Here is a 22,116-nt window from a genome sequence, read left to right as displayed (position 1 = left end):
ATCTGACGACCGGAACGCTCTGCAGCAGTGTTACATTAAGTAGCATATATTATTTTTGATTAGTCACTGGAATGAGAAGCTGACAAGAAGGTGGTCTTCCACCAGGACAATGCTCCAGGCCACAAGCCTTTCATTTCATACTTGTGCACCTTATGTCTACTCTCCCCAGACGCTCCCAGTCATTCACCCACCCTTAGTTGGCTGTCTGCACTGCACTGCTGTCAGTTTTAACGAATGAAGCCACCTGTCTGCTGGCACGCTGAGTAATCTCGACTTATCTCAGTAACACATCAGTTTAATGCTGTGGCTTTGCTCCACAATCTCCCCAGTCTTTGCTATGATCCTTCCTGTGGTCTTGATCTCGTCTATCACACTCAAGTGTACAACTGTTACAGTAAGACACCTTTTATATTTCATATTTTCCTACTTTCTGGAGAAAGACTGTTTATTACAGACGTGTATTATCTATATTTTTTCACTAATGCTTCCCTAACTCAAAGCAGCGTCAAATGATGTTACCACTTAAAACACTGGATTTCCTTGTTTTAATATGTTGCTATATCTAACAAGCAGATTATCATGCATATGCATGCACATGCATGTGGGATGAGAAAAGAGCTCCACTAAATCAGACCTTTTGTAAACCTAGATGTACTAGGTTTACAAATCAAAGCCCTGATTTTTTAGGTCTTTCATCAAAAAGGTTTCCTTCCCTCTGTTTGTGGCAGTGGGACATTTATCATTAATTTAGAAATTTGGGTAAGAAACCTAGAAGGTCACCTCTCCGATCTGCTTTTGGCATCTTTATTTGAGAGAAGGTTAAAAAAAAAAACACAGAAAAAAGATGTTGCCTTCCTGGTGATCCTGGAACAGTCACAACAGGAGTTTAAACTATGGGCCAAAACCAACCAAAGGCCAAAACACAGTCTGAATATGATATACTGCTGCTGTCAAAACACAATGCACTATTTTTAAAGGATCAGAAACTGGATAAAAATCCCTTTTTCTGGTTGAGATGGTAGCCCAGAAATGAAAACAGATGACTATTTAGAAAATAATTTCTCATTTTGGTTGGTTATGGCGACAGGTTTACAAATGCTGCTTTCTGTACGCTGCACGTGTGCACTTACTGTTCCGTCAGTTCTCATGTAACTCAGCGTTCAGACGCCTTTACACATTTTCCAGCCTGTGTAGTGATGTTAGTCTTTATAGAGGAAGCTCTGCCTGCAGTTTGTCATGTGTTAATATTTATCCAAGAACGCATCCCCTCCAGGCTGCAACGTTATAGGGGATTGTTTAAGAAAACCTTAATAGAATCTGCTTCTATTGTTTTTCTATAAAACTTTTAGGAGAGCACCCTGCTGTACCATACGTTTAAGAAGACTGGTGTTCACTGTTTTATTTATGTACCTCACAAAGGGTTTCATTGTTTGGGGTGTCAGGATAGGAAAGATGAGTCTGGCTCCCAGAAGATTTAAGAGGTTTAGGTTCAGCATGAAGAGAGAACCTTATTCCATTCCTGGGTGGTGAGAGAGAGTATGAGCTTGTGATCACAGAGCTACACTGCCACCTACTGTTTTTATGAGTAAAACACAAAGAAAACTCAAGCATATTCAAGATGAGATGATTTTAGATTCTCAGCTGATCCATTACCTGAAATTGCAACTTTTACGACACTGTTTGCTGGACAGAAATTCCCCCTTAAACAAAAACCTTGTACAACCAGGTCCTTATTATGGTCACTAGTATGGTTTCCAAAATATAGGATATATTGAGACTAAGAGTTTTGGGCAACCATAGGCTTTATTTATCATTTTGAACATATAGGCAAATCCTGGTCGATTCAGCAACAAACCTGTAATAATATCCATCTACATAAACGAAAGAATTTCCTCCAGGATTAATAAAGTTATTGGGATAAGTTATCTTATCTTATCATCTTATCTTTTCTTATAAAGTAGCCTAGAAAGTGTGTTGTCTGCATACCCATCTGTATTCTCTTCCAATCAGCTTTTATGGCATTTTGCCAAAATAACCCAATTCCATCCATTTCATTAACAGCCTGTATAGCTGTGAATAGGTGAGAGGCAGGGTAAACCCTGGATACATCACCAATTAATCAAATGGCTGAATAATCCAGGTCCCGAAGTGATGGGACATTTTTTATTTGAATGACAGCTTTAATAATTTGTATTCTTGTTTTCATTTTTTTCTTTTTAAATATATAAATTGTGTGGTGAATTAATCTTGACAACCTGCTGACTGGCCTCGTTTATCATTTCTCCCTCCTGGTCGTTAGATGGCGGTATATTTCAGAATATGATTTACTTCTGTCAGTGGGTCTGTACAAGCCAGGTCCAACATGGCGGCCCACAGAGTAGCATGTTTAGGGGTAAACGTCCTTTATTCTGCGGTCTTCGCCCCTAAGCAGGTAACATACTTATTTTAAACCTAACGTTTGTGGTTGATGTTGATGTTGATGTTTTCATCAAGGCTGCATCACACACCTATGGCAGATGGACGGAGAACGTAGCGGTGACACTATTAGTGGACTAATTAGCTTTGACGTTAGCTTCGTGGCTAATGTTAGCCTGATATATGACTTTTAATGTATTGCTGTTGCAAAATAGCAGATTATAACACTTTTTATGTCACCTTTCGTCGTGGACTGAATCGTAGTGTTTTATTTGTGACCACTCAACCTTTAATAATAATAAAATCATGTAGCTAGCGCAAAGACATCCTTACCTTCTTCATGTTAGTACGTTTGTCCAGGGCAGGTAAACGACCGAAAACACTGTCAACAAAATATTTTGGTATATTTGTTCGTAATGACAGAAGCTATATAAAGAGTCTACATGACTCGTATTGTCACGGGGACGAACATGAGTGTGAGCTTTTGAGTACACCTGTAAGGTCTGCTACCATTTACTACAGTGAGTGGATCTGGACCATAGCACTGCGGAAATTTAAGGTTCCAGTCACATCAGAGTTGGTGTGCACTCTCAGTTTTTAACAGTATCAGTAAACACAACACATCACTCTACAATTCAACATCACGAGCTAATCTTTATTAACCAGTGTGTAAATATGTTCTGTAATACTAAAGATAATCAGTGTATTATGTTTTTTTCCATCTGCTACATTAGTCTCCCATTAAACAGTCTGAAGTCCTTTCCTGCTGCTCAATACACTCAGGTTTCCTACTGTAATTCTTTTAACTGTATAAATATAAATTCTTCTAAGTGCAAATGATGCACAAATGATAATTTATATGTTTTTTGGGGGGATCATCATTGAATGAATTTGATAGTACCAGTGTTCAGTGGAAAGACATGTGATTATTCATTCACTATGTGTGGTACAAATGTTCATGGTTAACTGAGAGCCAGTAACTGCAAGAACACTGTGTGCAGGCACTGAGGAGCTGCTGGGGGGCAGTGGAGCAGGTGAGAGGATATTATGTTGACTGGAGAATGCTGCGGGATGTAAAGAGAAGACAGATGGCCTTTGACTATGCTGATGAGAGGTTACGAATCAATGCACTGAGGAAAAACTCCATCCTACCCAAAGAGCTTAAGGTACACATTTTGTAGCTCTATTTGTGTGCTTTATTATGTTATAGGGTGTTCTTAATCATATCTTTAAAATCGTTGCAGGACATAGCAGACAAAGAAATTGCAGCTCTACCCAGAGACAGCTGCCCTGTGAGAATACGCAACAGGTGTGTGCTGACATCTCGTCCCCGTGGAGTGAAGCGGAAATGGCGACTGAGCCGTATTGTCTTCCGTCATCTTGCTGACCATAACCAGATGTCTGGGATTATGAGAGCAAGGTGGTGATGACACTGACATTATTAAATATTGCAGGTTAAAAGCAAAAAGGCAGGACATCAGGATTTCTGTTTGATCTTGGCTGTTGTTTTGTTATGTCTGTTGTAAAAGATGACATGTTCTGGGAATTAAAAATGTCAATAGATCTTGCTGCGTTCTAACATTTATCAATAAACATGGTTGTACAAAGGACTATCCTATTTTTTGACAATGTGATACAGATCTGGTTGTGTTTAATATTATTGTTTAATAGTATGTGGCTCTTTGTGCATAGAGCAACAAGTAATACGATAAATAAAAGATTACCAGCTTAACTTTGGACCTTTTTGTCATGAATATATAGGGCAATTAGTGTCGCAGAATTTACAGTAAAGTGTCAATACTGTCACAGAGTTAAGTATTGATCATGGGTGGCTGAGGTAACCTAGAAATACAAATACGTAATATATACCTGACATATGTATACTGAATGAGTGAAGCCTGCTAAAGGAGTAACATTACAGGTAAAAGGCGCACAGTGTGGTAGTCCGTACGCCACAACGCATTATTAAAAAAAAGAGTGCTCGCAGCAGTGCAGGCAGTCAGTTTCGCCCTCTCATTCCAAATATGGAAATAAGAGGCGCGACATCTGGTTCGGGGTGGCGACCAGGAAGTAATGAACCAGTGCCTCAAAACGGGATGACGTCACGAAGGTTACGTCCATCTTTTTTTTTTTTACACAGTTCATGTACCGCACACGTTTCTGAACGAAGCTAAGAAAGTCAAAGGTGAAATGGATCTCACTGAACAGGTAAACTATCTTTTTAAATCCGTCTGTGCAAAGAGCAGAATTGTGTAGAATTTGTTTGTCTGCTATCATAGCTCGACTTACATAATTTTAGAAAAAGCGATGGTACGTTAGCTAACACACTTAGCAAGTCACTGTAAACCTTTGTAGTCATCTACTACTTCTATAATGTAGTGTAACATTATTAAACTCACTGTTTGCTAAAGATAATAGCAGATTTAGTGTGTCAATGGTTAGCTAGCAAGAGGCTAGCTAGCTTACTTAGCTGTTAGCTTTAACTGGAGCTAACCAGAATATTCTAGAATCTAGATAACAGCGCGCTAATGAGCATCATTGCTGCTACACTGTTAGTATCGTTGGTGTAGCAATGAATGTGGTGATCTGAAATCATGTTGTGATGGCTACATTGGACTTTAGAGTCCATAGAGTTGTGATGCTGAGACATGCTCGCCCATTTCCATTTATGTTACATAGTTATTTAGGAGAGCGCCCGGCAAGGCTGATATAAGACTGTAACTTAAGACATAGTCACATAAGGAAGACACTGACAAAAAGACATCATTTCGAATAAATAATACTTTAAAGAGAAGAAGGAACCAAGCATGCGAGACTTTCACAGAATCGTTTATTTAGTTGAGATATATAAACATGTATTTCTTCTTTCAGAGAACAGTAATAAATAAATAAGCTTTTTTATCTCTGAAATGTAGACTAGCTGGATCTTAATAAGATGCCCTCTCCAGTGATGATGTGCTTATCAGTGATCCCTTCTCCCTCCATTTCAGATCAGCCAGTTGGAGGCAGACTTACAGGAGCTGGGGTCCCTGTTAGAGAAGGCAGAAAGGAAACGAGTACAGGAGCTGTTAAAACAGGAGCAGAAGAAGGTGGAAAAGGAGCTTGGAGCCAAACGACAACAGAAGGAGCAACAGGCCAGGAGAGAGGCTGACCCATCTGCAGCCTCAAAAGCAACATACACAGTCAAGATCACCAGCTATGGTATGGGGCCAGTGTTCAGTAGGACTTTTGGGAAAAGATTAAATAGCTTTTTTTTAAAAAAGGGTAGCCTCTATTTACTTTTTTTGCATCTTCTTTGCAGCGTGGGACCAGTCAGAGAAATTTGTTAAAATTTACCTCAATTTAAAAGGTGTGCAAAAAATTCCAGCAGAAAATGTGGAGGTCAGCTTTACAGAAAGGTAAGCTTATAATCAGCATAAAATAGCCACTTTGTGTTTATCATACTGTGCCACTAACCATAAAATTGAAATCGCACATTGTTTCTATTGCAGGTCATTTTCTGTGTTGGTGAAGGATCTAGATGGCAAAAATCATCAGATGACAATTCTCAACCTGTTAAATCCAATTGATGAAAAAGACAGCTACAAAAAGGTGAATATAGATTGAACTTAATACCTGAATGTGCAGCTGTATTATGGTCTGGTTCTCTGATTTGATTTGCTGGTAAAAATGTGTCAGGACTTTTGTCTTTTTTTTAAACGTACTTCTATAACTGTATTTACTATCTGCAACAGATAAAAACAGACATGGTCTTGATCATGTGCAAGAAGCAGACAACAAAGAAGTGGGAATGCCTGACAACAGTGGAAAAGCGATCTAAAGACAAAGAGTGAGTAAACAATGTTTTTTGAATTGCACTGGGCAGGAGTTGTGACTAATAAAACCTTATGTGTGTGACCACTTGGGACCTTGCAAATCACACACCACATCTAATCAGGACTCTTTACATCAGCCTATACATCAGGAATTACTGTGCAGGGCTGCAGCTTTTGTACACACATACAACATGAGAGTGATATTATACAAGCATGTACATACTCTGAAGGGATTTTCTGTTACTTCTAAACAGTAAACCCGCCATGAATGAGAATGCAGACCCCAGTGATGGCCTGATGAGCATGTTGAAGAAGATTTATGACGATGGAGATGATGAGATGAAGAGAACCATCAACAAAGCCTGGTCAGAGTCCCAAGAGAAGAAAATAAGGGGAGGGGGGGACATGATGGACTTCTAAATGCAAACCAACATAGCCGCTTTTCCACAGCAGGACCAAACGAGAGCTTCACTTAAAGGCATGACTTCATGTTCAAACTAAAGTACAGCTTTCATTGATGTATTAGGATGAATATCTAATGAGCAAGGCCTCATTTTGGTCCTGCTTTGAAAACATGGATGTTTTAGTTATGGGTCTTAAATGTCCACCAGAGGGCGACCCTGAGAAATCACACTGTTTCAATATGCAAGATTCCAACACTCAGAAGTACACGTTGTGTTGAACCACGTCTGTTTTCGTTATCTTATCCTTGCTCCCTAACCCTTCTTGCTCCAGATCTTTGAATGTAATTCATCAATGTTTTCAGTGAAGTGATGTTCAAAGGTTTGTCATGACTCCAATGCAGTGATTATCACAGCTCTTGTTTTTTGTATTTCTCAGACATAAAGGTTTAGATTGGACCAGCTAGTCAATTGATGTTGTTCCTGTGCTAATGTAGTACAGCTTAAGATAAACTGACATTTAAGATGTTCTAAAACTGACATTTGCCAACATTTGGCTTACATTCCTGTTAATGAAATGACCTGAGGCCTTCCTTTACTTTTTTTTTATTCTGCATCTTCACATCAGTTCATCATGTAGTTTGAAACAATGGGTGTTGACAACAGTCTTGGCACATCTTAAAACAACAGTAGCATAGTAGAAAAACAATAGATAATAGAATAAAAATACAGTAGGTTGTATTAAGTGTACAAAAAAGAAAATATAATACAAAATAAGACCACTAATAACCTAAGGATCCTTTCATAATAACTCAAAGTAAAACATTTACATTAGTTTGTAAGGTCTAATGTATGCCATTCAGTCCTGTTGCAAACTAATGCTCTTAAAAACCTCTGTTATTTTTTAATGTGACATTTCCCTTCTATCCCTCTGATGTGTGGTAGCACTGTAGCTTTGTGATTTCACCCCTGCACCACTGACAAATGTACGTTTATATTCTGCTGATTGATTTACTTTCTCATCATCAATGTAAATTGTTATTCCCATAGCTGTAAATGAAATTCCACCTAATGTAACTGTTGAACTGACTCCTGTTGTGTCTTTTTTTAAAGCCCATCAGCTGTTTATACAGTACAGGCTTCTCTTGCACAGGCCTATAATGACAGAATATGAACAGAGATCATTTGCATGGTAAAAATTATGCTGTTTGAGTTTTTTATGCTTCACAACTTGACCAGCAGGGGGCAGCTTTGATCGGTGCTTTGCCTTTTCCCCGGGGAACTGTAATACCAGATTGTGCTGTAGAAAGTTGGATATTATGAAGCGCTCTGTTTTTGGCAGAGTGAGTCTGTTTTCTGTGTTAGAAAACCTATTGCAATATTTCATAATTTGTGAGGTCTATGAAATTATTTTTTCAGATAATCTATATTATAGCATGGTTAAGAAAATGTAAATAAAAGGCATGTTTAACGAGGCTTCATTTTAAAATGTGAGCTCCTTCAGTCTATGTGGCTGTGAGGGTCTCCTGTTGTCCGGGTTACAGTGTATTATTGGCCTCACATGAGCCACATCGACGTGAGCTGCTTCATTCACATTTTTTTCTTAGGTTCCAGATGAATGTTTGATTGAGATTCTGTCTGAGCAAATCGTCTGGACTTTCTCCACCAGTGCACCACCTCCCTCCGCCCCCTGCCTCCGTGACGTCGCTGCTCGCTATATAGCCGGGGAGCGCTGTGCCCAGACACGCCAGATGGATACAATCGGACGTATTACCATTACGCATCAGACCATTTACTGAAGAATACAAGCGAAAGGAATAATTAGACGTAGTGTTAACCTGTACCACTGCGTTCAATGGACACCGGTTGTTTCACCGCAGCGCAGCGTATTTCGTGCCACACGATGAATGCGGATTTATTTAAGCCTGCTCCGGAGCGTGGACCCCAGCATTCCTCTGCCCCGGCGAAAAACAGCAGGAATAAACCCGACCAAACCAAACCAGAGCTGGCTCAGGTGGTCAAAGACTCCAAGACTGGAAGAACCTACAGCAAAGGAAAGCTTCTGGGAAAGGTAGGAAGATTTTTACATTACCTGCTGCTTCTATGTTGCTTTACCATTTTATTTCTGAGGCGACAGATGGTTCTAGAATTAAAATTTGGATTAAAGTCGGGATTAAATCAGTAATCTAGTTGATTAAAATTCATTACGAGCTGTTTTCCAGGTGTGTTAGTGATGCGGGTATTAGGAATGACCTCGTGGTGGATGTGACCAATTTCCCCCTGCTGTGCGCGTCATTGCTGAGTGAATCAGGCGCAAGGTGTGCCCAGCTCCTGTGCGCACACATGGTTGGCATATAAAAAAAAAAAGATCCAGAGAATGATGATTTACGACGCCCCTCGTGTTGTAACGGCTTTTTACACGACTGTTAACCCACAGCCGGGTCTGCCTCACTGTATCATGTCGTCCTCCCCTGATCATACCTGCCCTGTGGTGATTCTGACACAGTATGTTTTGTGTGTGAATGGAGTGGCTGTATCAACATGTTGCTCGTCATCGATACGCTGCGTCGGGCAGCCAGCCAAGGCTTTTTCTCTCAGCTGCCTGCCGCAGAGCTGGAAACGTCTCCGTCAGTTTCACGGTTAATGAATGCAGCAGCTCGGCCAGCCCCATCCTTCATGTCTCTCAGAATGTGAAGAAGTCAAAGAAAAATGCAGGAATAAATGCAGGCTGTAGTCACACTTGGTGACTGATTGTCGGCTCTATATCGACGCAGCAAAAGATGCTTGTTAGGGTTTTGTGTGTATCAAATGATGCATCAGATCAGATTTAAGCCTTTTTATTGTGTTTTATCTCCAGTTCCTGCCATGTTTAATTAATATCCTCCACAGCAGGCTTTCAGGATTGGCCAAATTGAATCATTTAAATTGCTTGGTCTCAAGCTATTGATTCACGGGTCAAAGGCTTGTCGTTAAGGCACATTATTTATGGCCATTGCAGGTTTTTAACCTGTTAACCGATCATCCTGTTTGTGTGTCTCCCAAGGGTGGCTTTGCTCGATGCTACGAGATGACGGACCTCACCACCAACAAAATGTATGCTGTGAAGGTGATTCCACAGAGCAGGGTGTCCAAACCACACCAGAGAGACAAGGTACACCGTCAGGCAGTGGCCCTCGCATAACATGAAATCAACACATAGATGTCTTGGATTTGATACATGCGTACAGATTGATCAGTTGTCGGCTCTTTTGGCAGATTACGAATGAGATCGAGCTGCACAAAACCCTGTCGCACAAGCATGTGGTGAAATTCTCACATCATTTTGAAGACCAAGACAACATCTACATATTCCTTGAGCTCTGCAGTCGCAAGGTGAGAAATCTAAGAACAGTCTGTGCAGCTTTTTGTGCTTGCGTGTTTGTCCCCGGTGTCACTACATGTGCTGTTGTCATCATCTGAAATGAATACAGTTTTCTCCATTTACCACTCCCAGTACCCCACTGCCTTGGGTTGTTTTACTAACATTGTAAACATTAAGTACTGTCTGGTAGGAGTGGTTGTATTGTTCATCACAGTCTATTTGATGCTGCAGTGATGTCACATGACAACAGTATCTACAATTCCAGACACCATCTCCTTTTAATGCTGCTGCAGGGGTTTCTGTATATGTGTACACACTGACAGACTTTGGGGGTTGACAGTTCACTCGTTTCTGTCTCTGCAGTCACTGGCACACATTTGGAAGGCGAGACACACACTCACAGAGCCAGAAGTGCGTTATTACCTCAGACAGATCATATCTGGCCTCAAGTACCTCCACAGCAGAGGGATCCTGCACCGAGATCTCAAACTAGGTATGTGAACAAATGTAATGTGGCATCCACTCGCACAAGCATCCCAGGAATCTGCCGGGACTTTTAGGCAGGCATGTTATCTGTGGAATGCTGACTGGACGAATGTTTTTGTCTCTTTCAGGCAACTTCTTTGTCAATGAGAACATGGAGCTGCGGCTGGGAGACTTTGGCCTCGCTGCCAAGCTGGAGACAGTAGAACAAAGAAAAAAGTTAGTTTTTACCACTTTGCTCTCCATCATAGACTTTATTGTATAGCCCTTTATTACTGTATCTCAGAGCTTTTTAAGCTACTTTCTAGTTAAATCCTTTGCCCTATTTTGACCCACCGCCATTACATCAGCCACTAAATACATTCTAACTCCCACAGCTTCCCTCTAGTAAGTACCTAACTAAACCGGTTTCCAAGTGGCAGTTAAATGTGGTGTGTAGAGCAGAGTTTCAATACCTGTTTGACACTTTCCTGTGGAATACCAGAAGAATGACTGTGTCAGGGGAAAAAAAAGTTTCTTTGTTGTGTGCACAATGCAACAAAACAGAAACTAACATGAAGAGTAGTTTGAAGTCTAACCCATGCTCATTTTTCTTAGAACAATCTGTGGGACTCCAAACTACTTGGCTCCCGAGGTGCTCAACAGACAGGGCCACGGCACGGAGTCAGACGTGTGGTCCCTCGGATGCGTCATGTAAGTGACTCTTCATTTTTGTCCAGTCATGTGGAAAGATGGCATTTAGTTGCATCCTAAATGAATTTTGATTTTTACTTACTGTCTCATTTTGACTAACGTTTGCTGTGGTTCCGCCTACACAGGTACACACTGATGTGCGGCAGCCCTCCCTTTGAGACTCTTGACTTGAAAGAGACCTACAAGTGCATTAAAGAAGTTCGGTACAACTTGCCCTCCACGCTTTCTCCTGCTGCACAGAAACTCATCTCAGGCATCCTGCAGAAAAATCCCAGTGACAGATTCACGCTAGATCAAATTCTCAACCACGAGTTCTTCACCAAAGTATGTTAGCACTTCTTGTTGGTACTATGAAAAAAGATTTTTACTTTGCCATTAGCTAAGGGTCCCAATGCCGTTTCTCTCTGTTTCTCAGGGTTTCACTCCTGACAAACTTCCCCCGAGCAGCTGTGTGATGGTGCCTGAGCTCCACCCTCCAAGCCCTGCCAAGAAGTTCTTTACTAAAATGGCCAAGAGCCTCTTTGGCAAGAAGAAAGCAAAAGGTGTGTAGTAGTAATTTTTTTTCATTGTATTTGCAAATTCACAGCTCCTGTCATTTTGTAAATTTGCCTTGTGAGAACTATTGTGGTCAAAACATACTTGACTACATTGCAAGTTTTATTTTTTCTGCGCACAGTGGAGAAGACTCCATGTGAGGAAAAAGATGACAAGGACATTTCCAAACTGGTGTCAGGCATCGTTAAATGTTCCATCAACCGGCAGATAAGCTACAAAACCGTGGGACCCAACGAGGTACATCTTTTCATCTGAGAGCATCTTGACCTAGTTTGATAAAAACAGGGTAATTCCAACAACTGATAAACGTTGCTACACATGGTTACAACACAACAGAAGTGAGCAGGTGCTAAGGCAAAGGGGACAACTTTATTTTCTACCAAAGACTACCTCACAGGTTGTGTTCAAAGCTGAGTGTAACTGCCACAACAACAAGATGTCCCATTGGCCAACCCTTAATCAGGCTGGTCTGCTTATTGTTTGCTCTTTAGTACAACTTCCAACTGTTTAATGGGCCTGTTCTTGGAAACCAGGCTGTAGCCGTTGGTCCCATATAAAATATTTCAGTGACTTTGTTTACATTACTTTTTGTTTGCGAAGAATGTGACCTGTTGACAAAGGATTGTTTGCTGTTAACTGGAGGAAAGGGGGAAAAAAACAGCTTTGTGGCAACATGACACCAGAAACTGCATGTCAGACTTGCAGTGTTGTTGCAAAGCAAATAGCGTGTGGCTGTGGTGCTGAAAGTCTGAGCGCCTCTCTGCAATTAGATGCACAACATTGCTGTGAAAGCAGTAATAGAGCCCACATGTGCAGTTCAGTTAATTTCTGTGGTTATGTTTTCAGTATGTGTCATGTTTTTTTTCCATTCGGTGCTCTCATATTTAATGAAATCTTGTGTTCTTGCTCAGGTGCCATCTCCCACCGGTCAGCTGGTCAGCTCTGTGCCTTTGGAACAGACTCCTGCTGAGGAGGAATCCAGGAAGTCAATCTCTCGCTCTTTCAAGGGCACCATGGCCAGCAGCACTGAACGTAGGTTTCAGTTCGTTGGACTTGTTTTGTAACTGTTCTTTCTATTCCGTGTTTTAATCTGTGCTTTCTTGTTTTGCTTCCAGCCTGTGAGGATGTTTTGACCCCTGCAGCTGTTGCTGAAACTGCAGTGAAGGTTCTAAACAGCTGCCTGGCCACCATGCCTGCAGGTAGGAGAGCCTGCGAGAGCAGTTTTGGCAATAAATAATATTGATGTCCAAGGAATACAAACCATCTGCCTGTCTGTTAAATTAGCTGACAAATGCTGCAGAATCATTTAAGCTTAAGCAGCCAGATCAGTTTCCTCTCTCAGCTGTGATCATCTGCTGACTCATGTAGCCATGCAAACAGCTTTATAGCTTAGCATTAACAGTCTTTTGTAAAATTAATTCTCAGACTCTCATAACATTTACTCCTCTGCCTCTCCAGCCACCAGGAACCCTCCCTGTTTGTCCAGGCCTCAGTCCTTCCTGTGGGTGACTAAATGGGTCGACTACTCGAACAAATACGGTTTTGGCTACCAGCTGTCGAACCAAAGCATAGGAGTGCTGTTTAATGAGGGAACACATCTTAGTCTTTGTGACCAACGCAAGTAAGTGCTTAAAGAGCCTGCAGGGTTTATGTAATCTGGCATCGTGTAAATATTTACATTGAGCTTTAAGCCTTTATTTACTATTACATAATGAGCCAAGCATGGTTATTTGACAATTTCCTCAAGACGTCAACTTTTTATTTCCTCTTTCCTCCCAAACAGGACAGTCCACTACTGCATGACCAACAACAAACACTTTACTTTCCAAACCAACTCTCTACCGGAGCAGCTTCGCAGCCAGAAACAGATTGTAGAACTTATGGCCAACTACATGGAGCAGAACCTCATGGATGTATGAAAAATCTTTATTTTGTCAGTAATTAGTTTGTCCTGACAAAGATGATCAATCTTATAAACTAAACATGTTCCGTCATCTTCAGGGTGGAGATCTGCCATGTGAGGAGCAGGTCTCGGGTCCTCCTCCTCTGCTGCTCCAGTGGGTGAAGACCGACCACGCACTGGTCATGCTCTTCAACAACGGCACTCTACAGGTTTGGACAGCTCTGCAGTTATGATCCACATGTTATAATTTCAGTTCTTGGTCCTCCTTTTCTTACATGCTGCTGTGTTTAATCTCTTCCAGGTGAACTTCTATACAGACCACACAAAGATCATCCTGAGCAAGTCCTCTGACGACTCGTACCTGCTCACTTACATCAGCAGAGAGCGCATCTCGTACACTTACCTCCTCAGCATGCTGAATGAGATGGGCTGCACCTCTGAGCTCCGGCACCGACTAAAATATGTGGTCCAGCTGCTCCAACACCACACTGATGCCTGAGAGCGTAGCTCGGTGCCTTCCAGGCAGCCCAAGCGGCAGATGCTTTCGAGGCAACTTGACTGGTTAACACCTTTCCCCGGGCAGCCTGACTGGTTGATATAATTTCTCAAGGCAGAGCGAAATGGGCCAACCCACCCGTCATTTGACGGATGGATGGGCTGCTCCACTCCTCTGAGCAATATTCTTGTGTGGACTGGTGCCAAGGCAACTGATGATCAAAACGACAGACCTTGATAAACGTCAAGCAGTCAGGAGGTTGCCCAGTGCAGCACTTGCCTCAAGGGTTTGTGCCTGTCCAGCTTATGCCTCAAAGGTATTCACCTGGAAGGTATTGATACCTAAAAAAAAAAGACTCATACCTGCTCTGAAATGACTGATTCCTCACAGGCAGTTGCCTACATGAACACCCTGTTACCTTCCAACCATTGCTTCTTGGCCTGAACTTTTTAAAGCCACCAACCCTGCAGCTTTCAACCTTCCCTGATAAACCAGGCATGGTTTTTCTAAGGTGTCTAAACACTAAAATTGTCTTATCTGCTTGCAACAGAATGGGAATAACCTTGTGGCAAAAATGCTTTTTTCAAAAGCGTTTTTTGCTGCGAGGTCTTGTACACTGTTGACTCGCACTGCAACTGACCTTTCAGTGGAAATGCTTTGTAAAGATGTGTGGTGTGACTGAAGAGAGGAGAGAGAGACCCTCCTACCCTAAATTGCTTACGAGCTTATTGGGATGATGGTACACATTCATTTATTTTTCTGCTTTTAAAAAGGAACATGAGCCAGTTCTATAGGATCACACTACGATCTGGACCCGACGCACAAAACAACATTCCTGGCCTTATTTGATGCTAAAGTTCTGAGAGTCAGTGCTGCTTCTGCTCAAATGTCACATTTCTTTTAATTCAAATTTCACTGTGGTACACGGCATACAAGGGGCGATGGGAGCAACACAGTTCTGCACTTTTTCAGTCAAATGGAGAAAAAAAAAACAACTTTTACTCTCACTATAATTTTTTTAACCAGATACCAAATGGCATTTTCTTTGGTTTTTAAAATGATTCAGTTTTAAACTCACATGCAGTGGGTGAATGTGTGTGTGTCTCATGCTCGTAAGCAGACTTGTTGGTTGGAAAAATGAGCAAGAGGAGTTGGGGGAGGGATAAAAGTGCCTTTCTGAGGGATGTCTGTTTAGTGCAATAACAACCCTTTGTGAATGTCAGGCAGGCTACAAACAAGGTTTGAGATGGGTTTCACAGATTGGATTTACTTTTACACTTACCTCAAAGTACAAAAGTAAATCCTACAGCACTACACTCTCACTACCTGGTATAAGCTTTTTAGAACAACTGTTATCTTGCATATATATCCCAATAATAGCTATTATGGAAAAGAGAACCTTGTACTCTGTTGTACTGTACTCTGTAATCCTTATCGGTTTACATTGCTTTCTCGACCCAGAGTTGTATCCTAAAAACTGTGACCTGGAATGCAAGTATTATGTACATGTGTTTTCAAAAATCCCAACATTGTGAAAGCCATCTGCCAATTCAGAAGAGTCTTTATTTTTTGGCACATAATGTCCCGTTTATTTATTTTTTTATTTATACATGGTTTTTTATTTATTGTGTAAATGTTATTATGGTCTTGACACAAGGAAATGTTCAATTCCAATCACCTTTTTGTATGTAACATATGGGGGAAAATGGGACAAAAATAAAGTTTATTGAAAATTAATGTCATTTGCTGTTGTCACTCATTTGAATATGCCAGTTTTAGTTTTCTAATGAGACTTTGTAAGTAATTTAAATGTACATCTCAAAATGTAGGTTTGGGTCTTTGGGTAAAAACACTTTATCGCACCTGATAAAGGCCTGACTGGCATCAGTGTGCTAGCAAAAAAAAAAGGATCACAGTGAATCAAATGCACATTCCAGTAGCTGTATTTTAACATCTTCACCTATATAATGCTTCACTTGACCAACCACACCTCACAATGTACGGTGTGTTTACCGGTACCCAGATGTCAGGCTTTTATTGTTGCAGGCTGTCCTACTGGAATCTGACATTTATTTCAATAAAAATGTGACTTCACTATCTAGGTAACCATTGTGAGCCAGTGTAATCATGTTTCATGTGACACAATTGAGTCTTAAACCCGATATACTTGTCTGTAAAAGAAATTCTGGTCTTTACAAAGAGGAGCTTTAAAAAATCAGCCTGTTTTTGTTTTTGCCCTTTGGGCAGCAGCAACATTACTGACACCTCAGAGAGTTGGTCAATTGCTCAAAACCATCCAAAATATCCTCATTACCTAAACAGTGCCTACAGTATAGAGAGCTCCTGATCATAGCTTTCCTGCACAGGCACCACATTACACACATTAAATACAATTCCTAAAAGGGATGTGATCAGTGAATTTTTCAATACAACTGAAGTGACTTACATAGCTATGCTCCATTCTCAGGTCTTTTTGAATACATGCCTGCTACATTCTACTGGAGTAGGGGGTCATGTGTCAAAGGACAATCATTCCTAAACCTAAGTGTTTTTGTTGCCGAAACCTGACCAAAATTCTACAGAAGCACATTCACTTGAGTAAAATTATTTTTTTTTATTGAAAAATAAATTCTGTTTTTACGAGAAATAGATTCTGCTTTTCCAAGAAAAATAACACACAACCCAGTGTTTTCAATCAAAGTTTAGCATCCACATCAGCAGTTTGTATTGGCAGGGGTGCACATATCAGGTACGCATGCGCGACGTCACTTGTGCTACTAGCCTTCTTCGGGTTCTTGAATGTCAAGTTATCAACGCCACTGTCATCTAACCTCATATATGTTGTTTTTTGCCTACTTTCGGAGATGTCTAAAAAAACAACAGACATGAAGCAGCTTCTTAGACGTTTGGCCACCTACAAAGAAACACCAACCGGAACCAGAGCCGAAGAAAAGACTTTTCTTGAATGTGGCGCTAGCCATTGCTAATAAACAAGCTAGCCGAGAAGAAACGTCTAGTCGCCCACAAGCTGAATGAAGAACAGCGACAAGCTCTGTTTAATATTTTTTTCCTCGTCTTCCATGAAGCTAAACACACACGTCCCATGTCTTTATTATTTATTTTATTCTGAGGATAAAATAGTGATAGTGAGGCGGCAGGGAGTAAATGTTGGAGGTGCATAATGATTCACGTACAGGGGCACACGGATCGCTCACGCCGAAAGCAGAGAAGTTACGAGCCAAGTTGCAGTCTGCTCAATTTTGGGGCCTGCTTTGTGTCTGTGTCCAGCAACGGAGAGTTTACCTCGGACTTTCTTGGGCTGATTGAAGTGGGTGCTGACCGAACTGCGCAGGCCATAACAGACGGACTTTTCAAGGACACATTCTTGGATGACAGGACAGCAAAGTTGGTCGCTGTGTGCACAGATGGGGCTGCTGTCCACGTCCCAACAGGGTTGTGCCAAAACTCCCGTCAACTTGCTGTGGTTGGAGACTCCCTTGTGCACTGCATACACACACTGGAGAACTGCGCAAAACCAGCTGATTGCAGAGTTCCATATTGTCAGACATTTAATTGCTTTGTGGTCAAGCTGCTGCAGTACCAGCTGCATTTTCCTGCACCATTGGAGAATGTGAGGATGGACAGTTCACACTTCTGCTCACATCTCAACATAATAAATAATAAACCAAGTGCAGGTCTGTCACATGCTCATCTCTCAGCCCTGATGCACATAGACAGCTAATTGGAGGCTCAACCAAAGACAGGGAGGTGCATCTGCAGCATCTTCATCATCTACCATGCAGGAAGCTGAAGCAGAGGACAGTGAGGAAGACTGCACTTATTAAGACCACACTACATATGGGGTGAGTACCAAACACCATCTCCTGATACTCACCTGAGTAACTCACTAAAAAAGTTATGCGCACTCCTGTGTATAAGTTTTGTCTTCATCTAAGAAATCTCTGTTTTGCTTTGGTAGCTGTGGATGCTTTTTCTTGTAATCTGTCTTACTGACAGCATCAGCTGTGAGTTTCTGACGTGAACAAATGATTCACATTGTTGTCAGGACTTGTCAAGTGTATCACAGTATCTGTGCATGTTATCTGAGCCTGTATTCATAGAAATGTTCTTTTCCATAGCTACGAATACCATGAAAAGACAGAGTACAGTTACTTACAGTTACCCCAAAAGTGCCGAAAATGATTCATGATTAATGAATAAGAGAGCAGTGCTTTCAATCATTGCTTTTATTTGCATGGATATTTCGGAGATATGGAGAAATGACACCACTGTATCTGACATCTGTTACTTAACTAATGTGCGTATGTACAGACAGGCATTTGGTCACAAAAGAACATACACATAAACAAAACTGAGTCAGAGTACATCACATGAGTAACCAGCAGACAGCTCTGGTTGTCAGGCAGATGTACACTCACTCACACATGCATACACACGCACACATCCAGCTTGGCACAGTGCAGCACTCTCTGTTTGTTGTTATGATTCAGTACCTGTCTTTTTAGCTCGGGGACGGTCGTTAGCTCGGCCATGTTGTACACCCTCTTCCTTCTCAGAGATTGACGTTATGAAAGACATGTTTATTGAAGGTGTTTCTTAGATCAGGGCTTTGCTAAGTTTACAGGGTGATTCTCTCAGCAACACAATATTTCAATATAGATCATGTAGACAGGACAACAGGATTTGAGTTTTGGGATATGTAATTCAAAATAACACCCAAATCACCATAAGAATGAAGTAATTCACTGTTTCTTGTTTTTTTTTTTTTTTTTTGTAAAGACGCTTAAAAGTCTGTAGAAATGTGCGTCCTTGAAGAGTTTGGGATGTATCCTGAAAATATACTGTATCACCTCCACAGCAGAAAACACAGTAACAGTAAGCTGTTTAGATTCTGTATTTCAGCATTAAATCATTTCCTCAAGAGCACACACCTACAGTGCTGCACCTAAATGGCACCATGCCAGACTTCCCTCAGCAATATGATTGCTTTCTCAGCCCGTGGGTTTGGCAAAGTCATCTTTCTGTCTTTCTTTGACTAATTAAAAATTACAGTGTGTGATGGGTCATCAGTTATCACTATTGAGTTTTCCAAATCGGTTGATCTAAATGAGGCCACTTTGTCACTGTAAGGGAGTTCTGCAGTGTCACGGAGAGGGAATGTGACTTACACATGAATTCACTGTTGACACACAATGACTAGGTCTGCCTGTCTTTCTGGTAACCAAAAGATATGATGCTGTCTTCAGAGTATACCCGTATATGATATCATGCATTTTCAGGGTGAGGTCACCCACCCACTCCCAAAACAAATATGATTATTTGTACAAGGACACACCCATGATCTCAAGGCCAATCCTTTGTTGTAAAAAAAAAACTTTGAGCTTCTTTGACACTAACATTCCTGAATATCTAACACATGTATTTAAGTACATTTCCTATTTGCGTAATATCAGTAGATCCAAGACAACCTGTACAAACCTCCTTCCTATGTCTATCTTATTTTGCACAATGTAGAGATCATCATACCATCTGTATTTATATTAAGAGATGCCATTTTTGTTGTAGGATACATAGTTAAATATACAATTTAATTTCTGATGCAGCATTACAGTCAACAGCTGGTAGAACCATTGGTGTCATTGGTTCTCTGAAGAACCTCAGAGGCACTAAAAATATCTCTAATCACATTTGTGCCAATGTTTCTTCCACTCTTTGTCCATTGATTTTCGTCACTCCTCACATGGGTGAAAGTGGGTGCCAAATTTTTAGCTTTGTGAGCTAGCTGTGGAGTGGGCCAGTCTAAAATAGAGTCACGGTAGTTAAAAGAACACTTGAGGTGATTATGTTCCCTGTGTGCTTATTGCTTATTATGTGGCACTGCTTTTTCTCCTCAGATTTACGGGAAAATTGCAGCTGTGATCTATAAAATCTTTGAAGAAGGGAATGTGAGGCCAGACAAAGTGGGTGGCATTGCCATAGGGAGGGGATGTTCTTCCCTTCGCTCTGTTACTGTTTCACTGACCCTTGGCCACATCTTTTTCTGGCTGTGATGTGTGTGAGTGTGGGTTTGTGCTGGCTGCGGCTTATCCTTCATGCGGGATCCTCTCACTGATGTCACATTCCTGCCTGTTAAGGCCACAATGAGTGCATCACACACTCTCATGTACGTCACACAGCAGTCCTACAGGAAATGTGTGTTTTCCTTTTACGATTCTCCCTCTGTTTCCCATTATGAAGCACAGGGAAGGCAAGGGGAATGTGCTGCCAGAGTAAAATATTCTCTCCACGTTTTAGTGAATCAGGACTGCAGGAGAGAAGTTGTTTCCAAGATTGAGTCATTTCAGAATCATGTCCGAGCCTTAAATATCACTTCTATTCACATAGTAGGCTGATATTTGTTTGGTCTTGTGTCAGTGGACACACAAGCTCCAGACAGGCAAGCGTGGCAGAGCTAAGCTAGCTGCAAATAGTCATTTTTTAAAATATAAGATTATATATATAAGATATATATAATATAAGATATAAGATTTTCACAGTTGTATCTGATACTTTTGTTTATAGGATTTATAAGTAGGAGGTGGTAACATTGGCAACAAAGACATCCGAGACCAGCTAAAAGATGATTTAACAAGCAGCTAGCATTTTCCAGAGAAAAACATATACAGACAATTGTCTGATCAGTTACACTAAAAGCTTTAGCATTTCCAAACTGAATTTTAAACAGGAAAAAGGTTTGAGGATGGTGAATCATTATTGGCTTTTGGTTTGCAATGTTAGCACACAGTGGACTGTGGTGCCTCTAAATTGCCTATGGTATGTAGTGTCTGTTGGAATGCAGTTCTTCTACATGTTATCAATTTTCCTTGAGATGACCTTTTGTGAAAACAAAAATTCTACAAGTCCTATAAATAGATTTTATGTCAACCTTGTTGCTGTAATCATGATAATTAGGGGAGCTGGTTTTCTTTGAAAGCTCTGGTACTTTGCTTCCATATGCAGAAGTACCCGAAAACCGGTTGACTGCATCTTAAGCACCTCCTTTTATTGTTCGGAGTAGTTAAACAACAGAAACAGAATTTATGGTCTTGAGTGAGTACTAATATTCTTTAAAGACCAATTAATGATGAATTGGAATGAGCGTAAACAGGATGTGGTCTTCTATAGACTTTTATCCCCTGTATACAGAAGGAGCCTTTTGGAATCTACAAAAAATGTGCGTTGTGGATCTCATGTCTCATGTCTTCAGCTTAATGTATGTATTCTTCCTGTTTTTCTGCCTTTCTATTCTGTCTTTGGTCTTTCAGCTGGGCTCATTATTTATCCTTACTAATGATCAGCCACAACATCCCCTGCTGTGACAACAGAACATGAAACAGCACTAAAACCAAAGTCAAAAGCTGGAGGAAGTCAAACATCTGGAGACAGGGAGACAGATGAGAGAGCCAGGCATCCAACTGCTGAGGGACAATTTTACTTAATTAGTAACTTCTGTTCTCTCAAGAGCTTTCTCTCTCCCCAGCCCCCCTTCAGTATGTGTGTGAATGTATGTGTGTGAATGTATGTGTGTGTGTGAGCCATTGTAATGCCCTTTCCTCATGGTTTCTAGCCGAGGCTTGTGTGAGTTTCGTAGCCCAAGCCCTTGTTTCCTTTCAGGAACAAGCCTTTCTGAGTCATTTGCATCAGTTTCATCAGCCTCCTTCCCTTCCCACGGCTTCAGACCTGGTGGATCCTAATGCATTGTTCAGACCTGCACATTCATTTCCCATAGTTCTCAGGTTCATGGCTTTCCAGTCTAGCTCCTCAACACTCCAAATTATGACTCCCTCATGAGGCATCATCTGTTCACAAAAAAATAATCAGGATCTCAGTTGTCACACAGCCTATTTCCTGGTTTCCTGCTGTTTCCTAGATTTAGATCTGCAGGATTTTCCTATTGTGGTTCCCTGAAATCTCTCTTTTACTAGTTCTGATGA

At 41.1% G+C, this 22,116-nt stretch overlaps 3 protein-coding genes across 3 annotated transcripts; all 3 read left to right on the top strand.

Annotated features, from left to right (window-relative positions):
• The first annotated feature begins 2,327 nt into the window (after window positions 1-2,327).
• On the top strand, window positions 2,328-4,023 carry mrps14 (mitochondrial ribosomal protein S14). The gene is made up of 3 exons (XM_028427814.1): window positions 2,328-2,431; window positions 3,417-3,581; window positions 3,660-4,023. The coding sequence occupies exons 1-3, from the start codon at window positions 2,363-2,365 to the stop codon at window positions 3,840-3,842; spliced, it is 417 nt and encodes a 138-aa protein (XP_028283615.1). The 5' UTR covers window positions 2,328-2,362; the 3' UTR covers window positions 3,843-4,023.
• A 456-nt stretch (window positions 4,024-4,479) lies between these two features.
• cacybp (calcyclin binding protein) lies at window positions 4,480-7,720 on the top strand. Its single transcript, XM_028427462.1, has 6 exons — window positions 4,480-4,623; window positions 5,406-5,616; window positions 5,717-5,813; window positions 5,907-6,006; window positions 6,150-6,244; window positions 6,485-7,720. Exons 1-6 carry the CDS (start codon window positions 4,606-4,608, stop codon window positions 6,648-6,650), a joined length of 687 nt encoding a protein of 228 aa, XP_028283263.1. The 5' UTR covers window positions 4,480-4,605; the 3' UTR covers window positions 6,651-7,720.
• Window positions 7,721-8,369: 649 nt separating this feature from the next.
• On the top strand, window positions 8,370-15,713 carry plk3 (polo-like kinase 3 (Drosophila)). Its single transcript, XM_028427873.1, has 15 exons — window positions 8,370-8,702; window positions 9,675-9,782; window positions 9,887-10,003; window positions 10,356-10,485; window positions 10,607-10,694; window positions 11,073-11,168; window positions 11,294-11,492; window positions 11,584-11,710; window positions 11,845-11,960; window positions 12,635-12,755; window positions 12,839-12,922; window positions 13,182-13,344; window positions 13,507-13,636; window positions 13,725-13,835; window positions 13,928-15,713. The coding sequence occupies exons 1-15, from the start codon at window positions 8,487-8,489 to the stop codon at window positions 14,123-14,125; spliced, it is 2,004 nt and encodes a 667-aa protein (XP_028283674.1). The 5' UTR covers window positions 8,370-8,486; the 3' UTR covers window positions 14,126-15,713.
• The last annotated feature ends 6,403 nt before the right edge of the window (window positions 15,714-22,116 follow it).

Source organism: Parambassis ranga, chromosome 17 (genome assembly GCF_900634625.1).
Source record: "Parambassis ranga chromosome 17, fParRan2.1, whole genome shotgun sequence".
NCBI classification, from domain to species: domain Eukaryota; kingdom Metazoa; phylum Chordata; class Actinopteri; family Ambassidae; genus Parambassis; species Parambassis ranga.
Note: the sequence above shows the minus strand (reverse complement) of the source record. Positions and strands in the feature narration are given on the sequence as shown.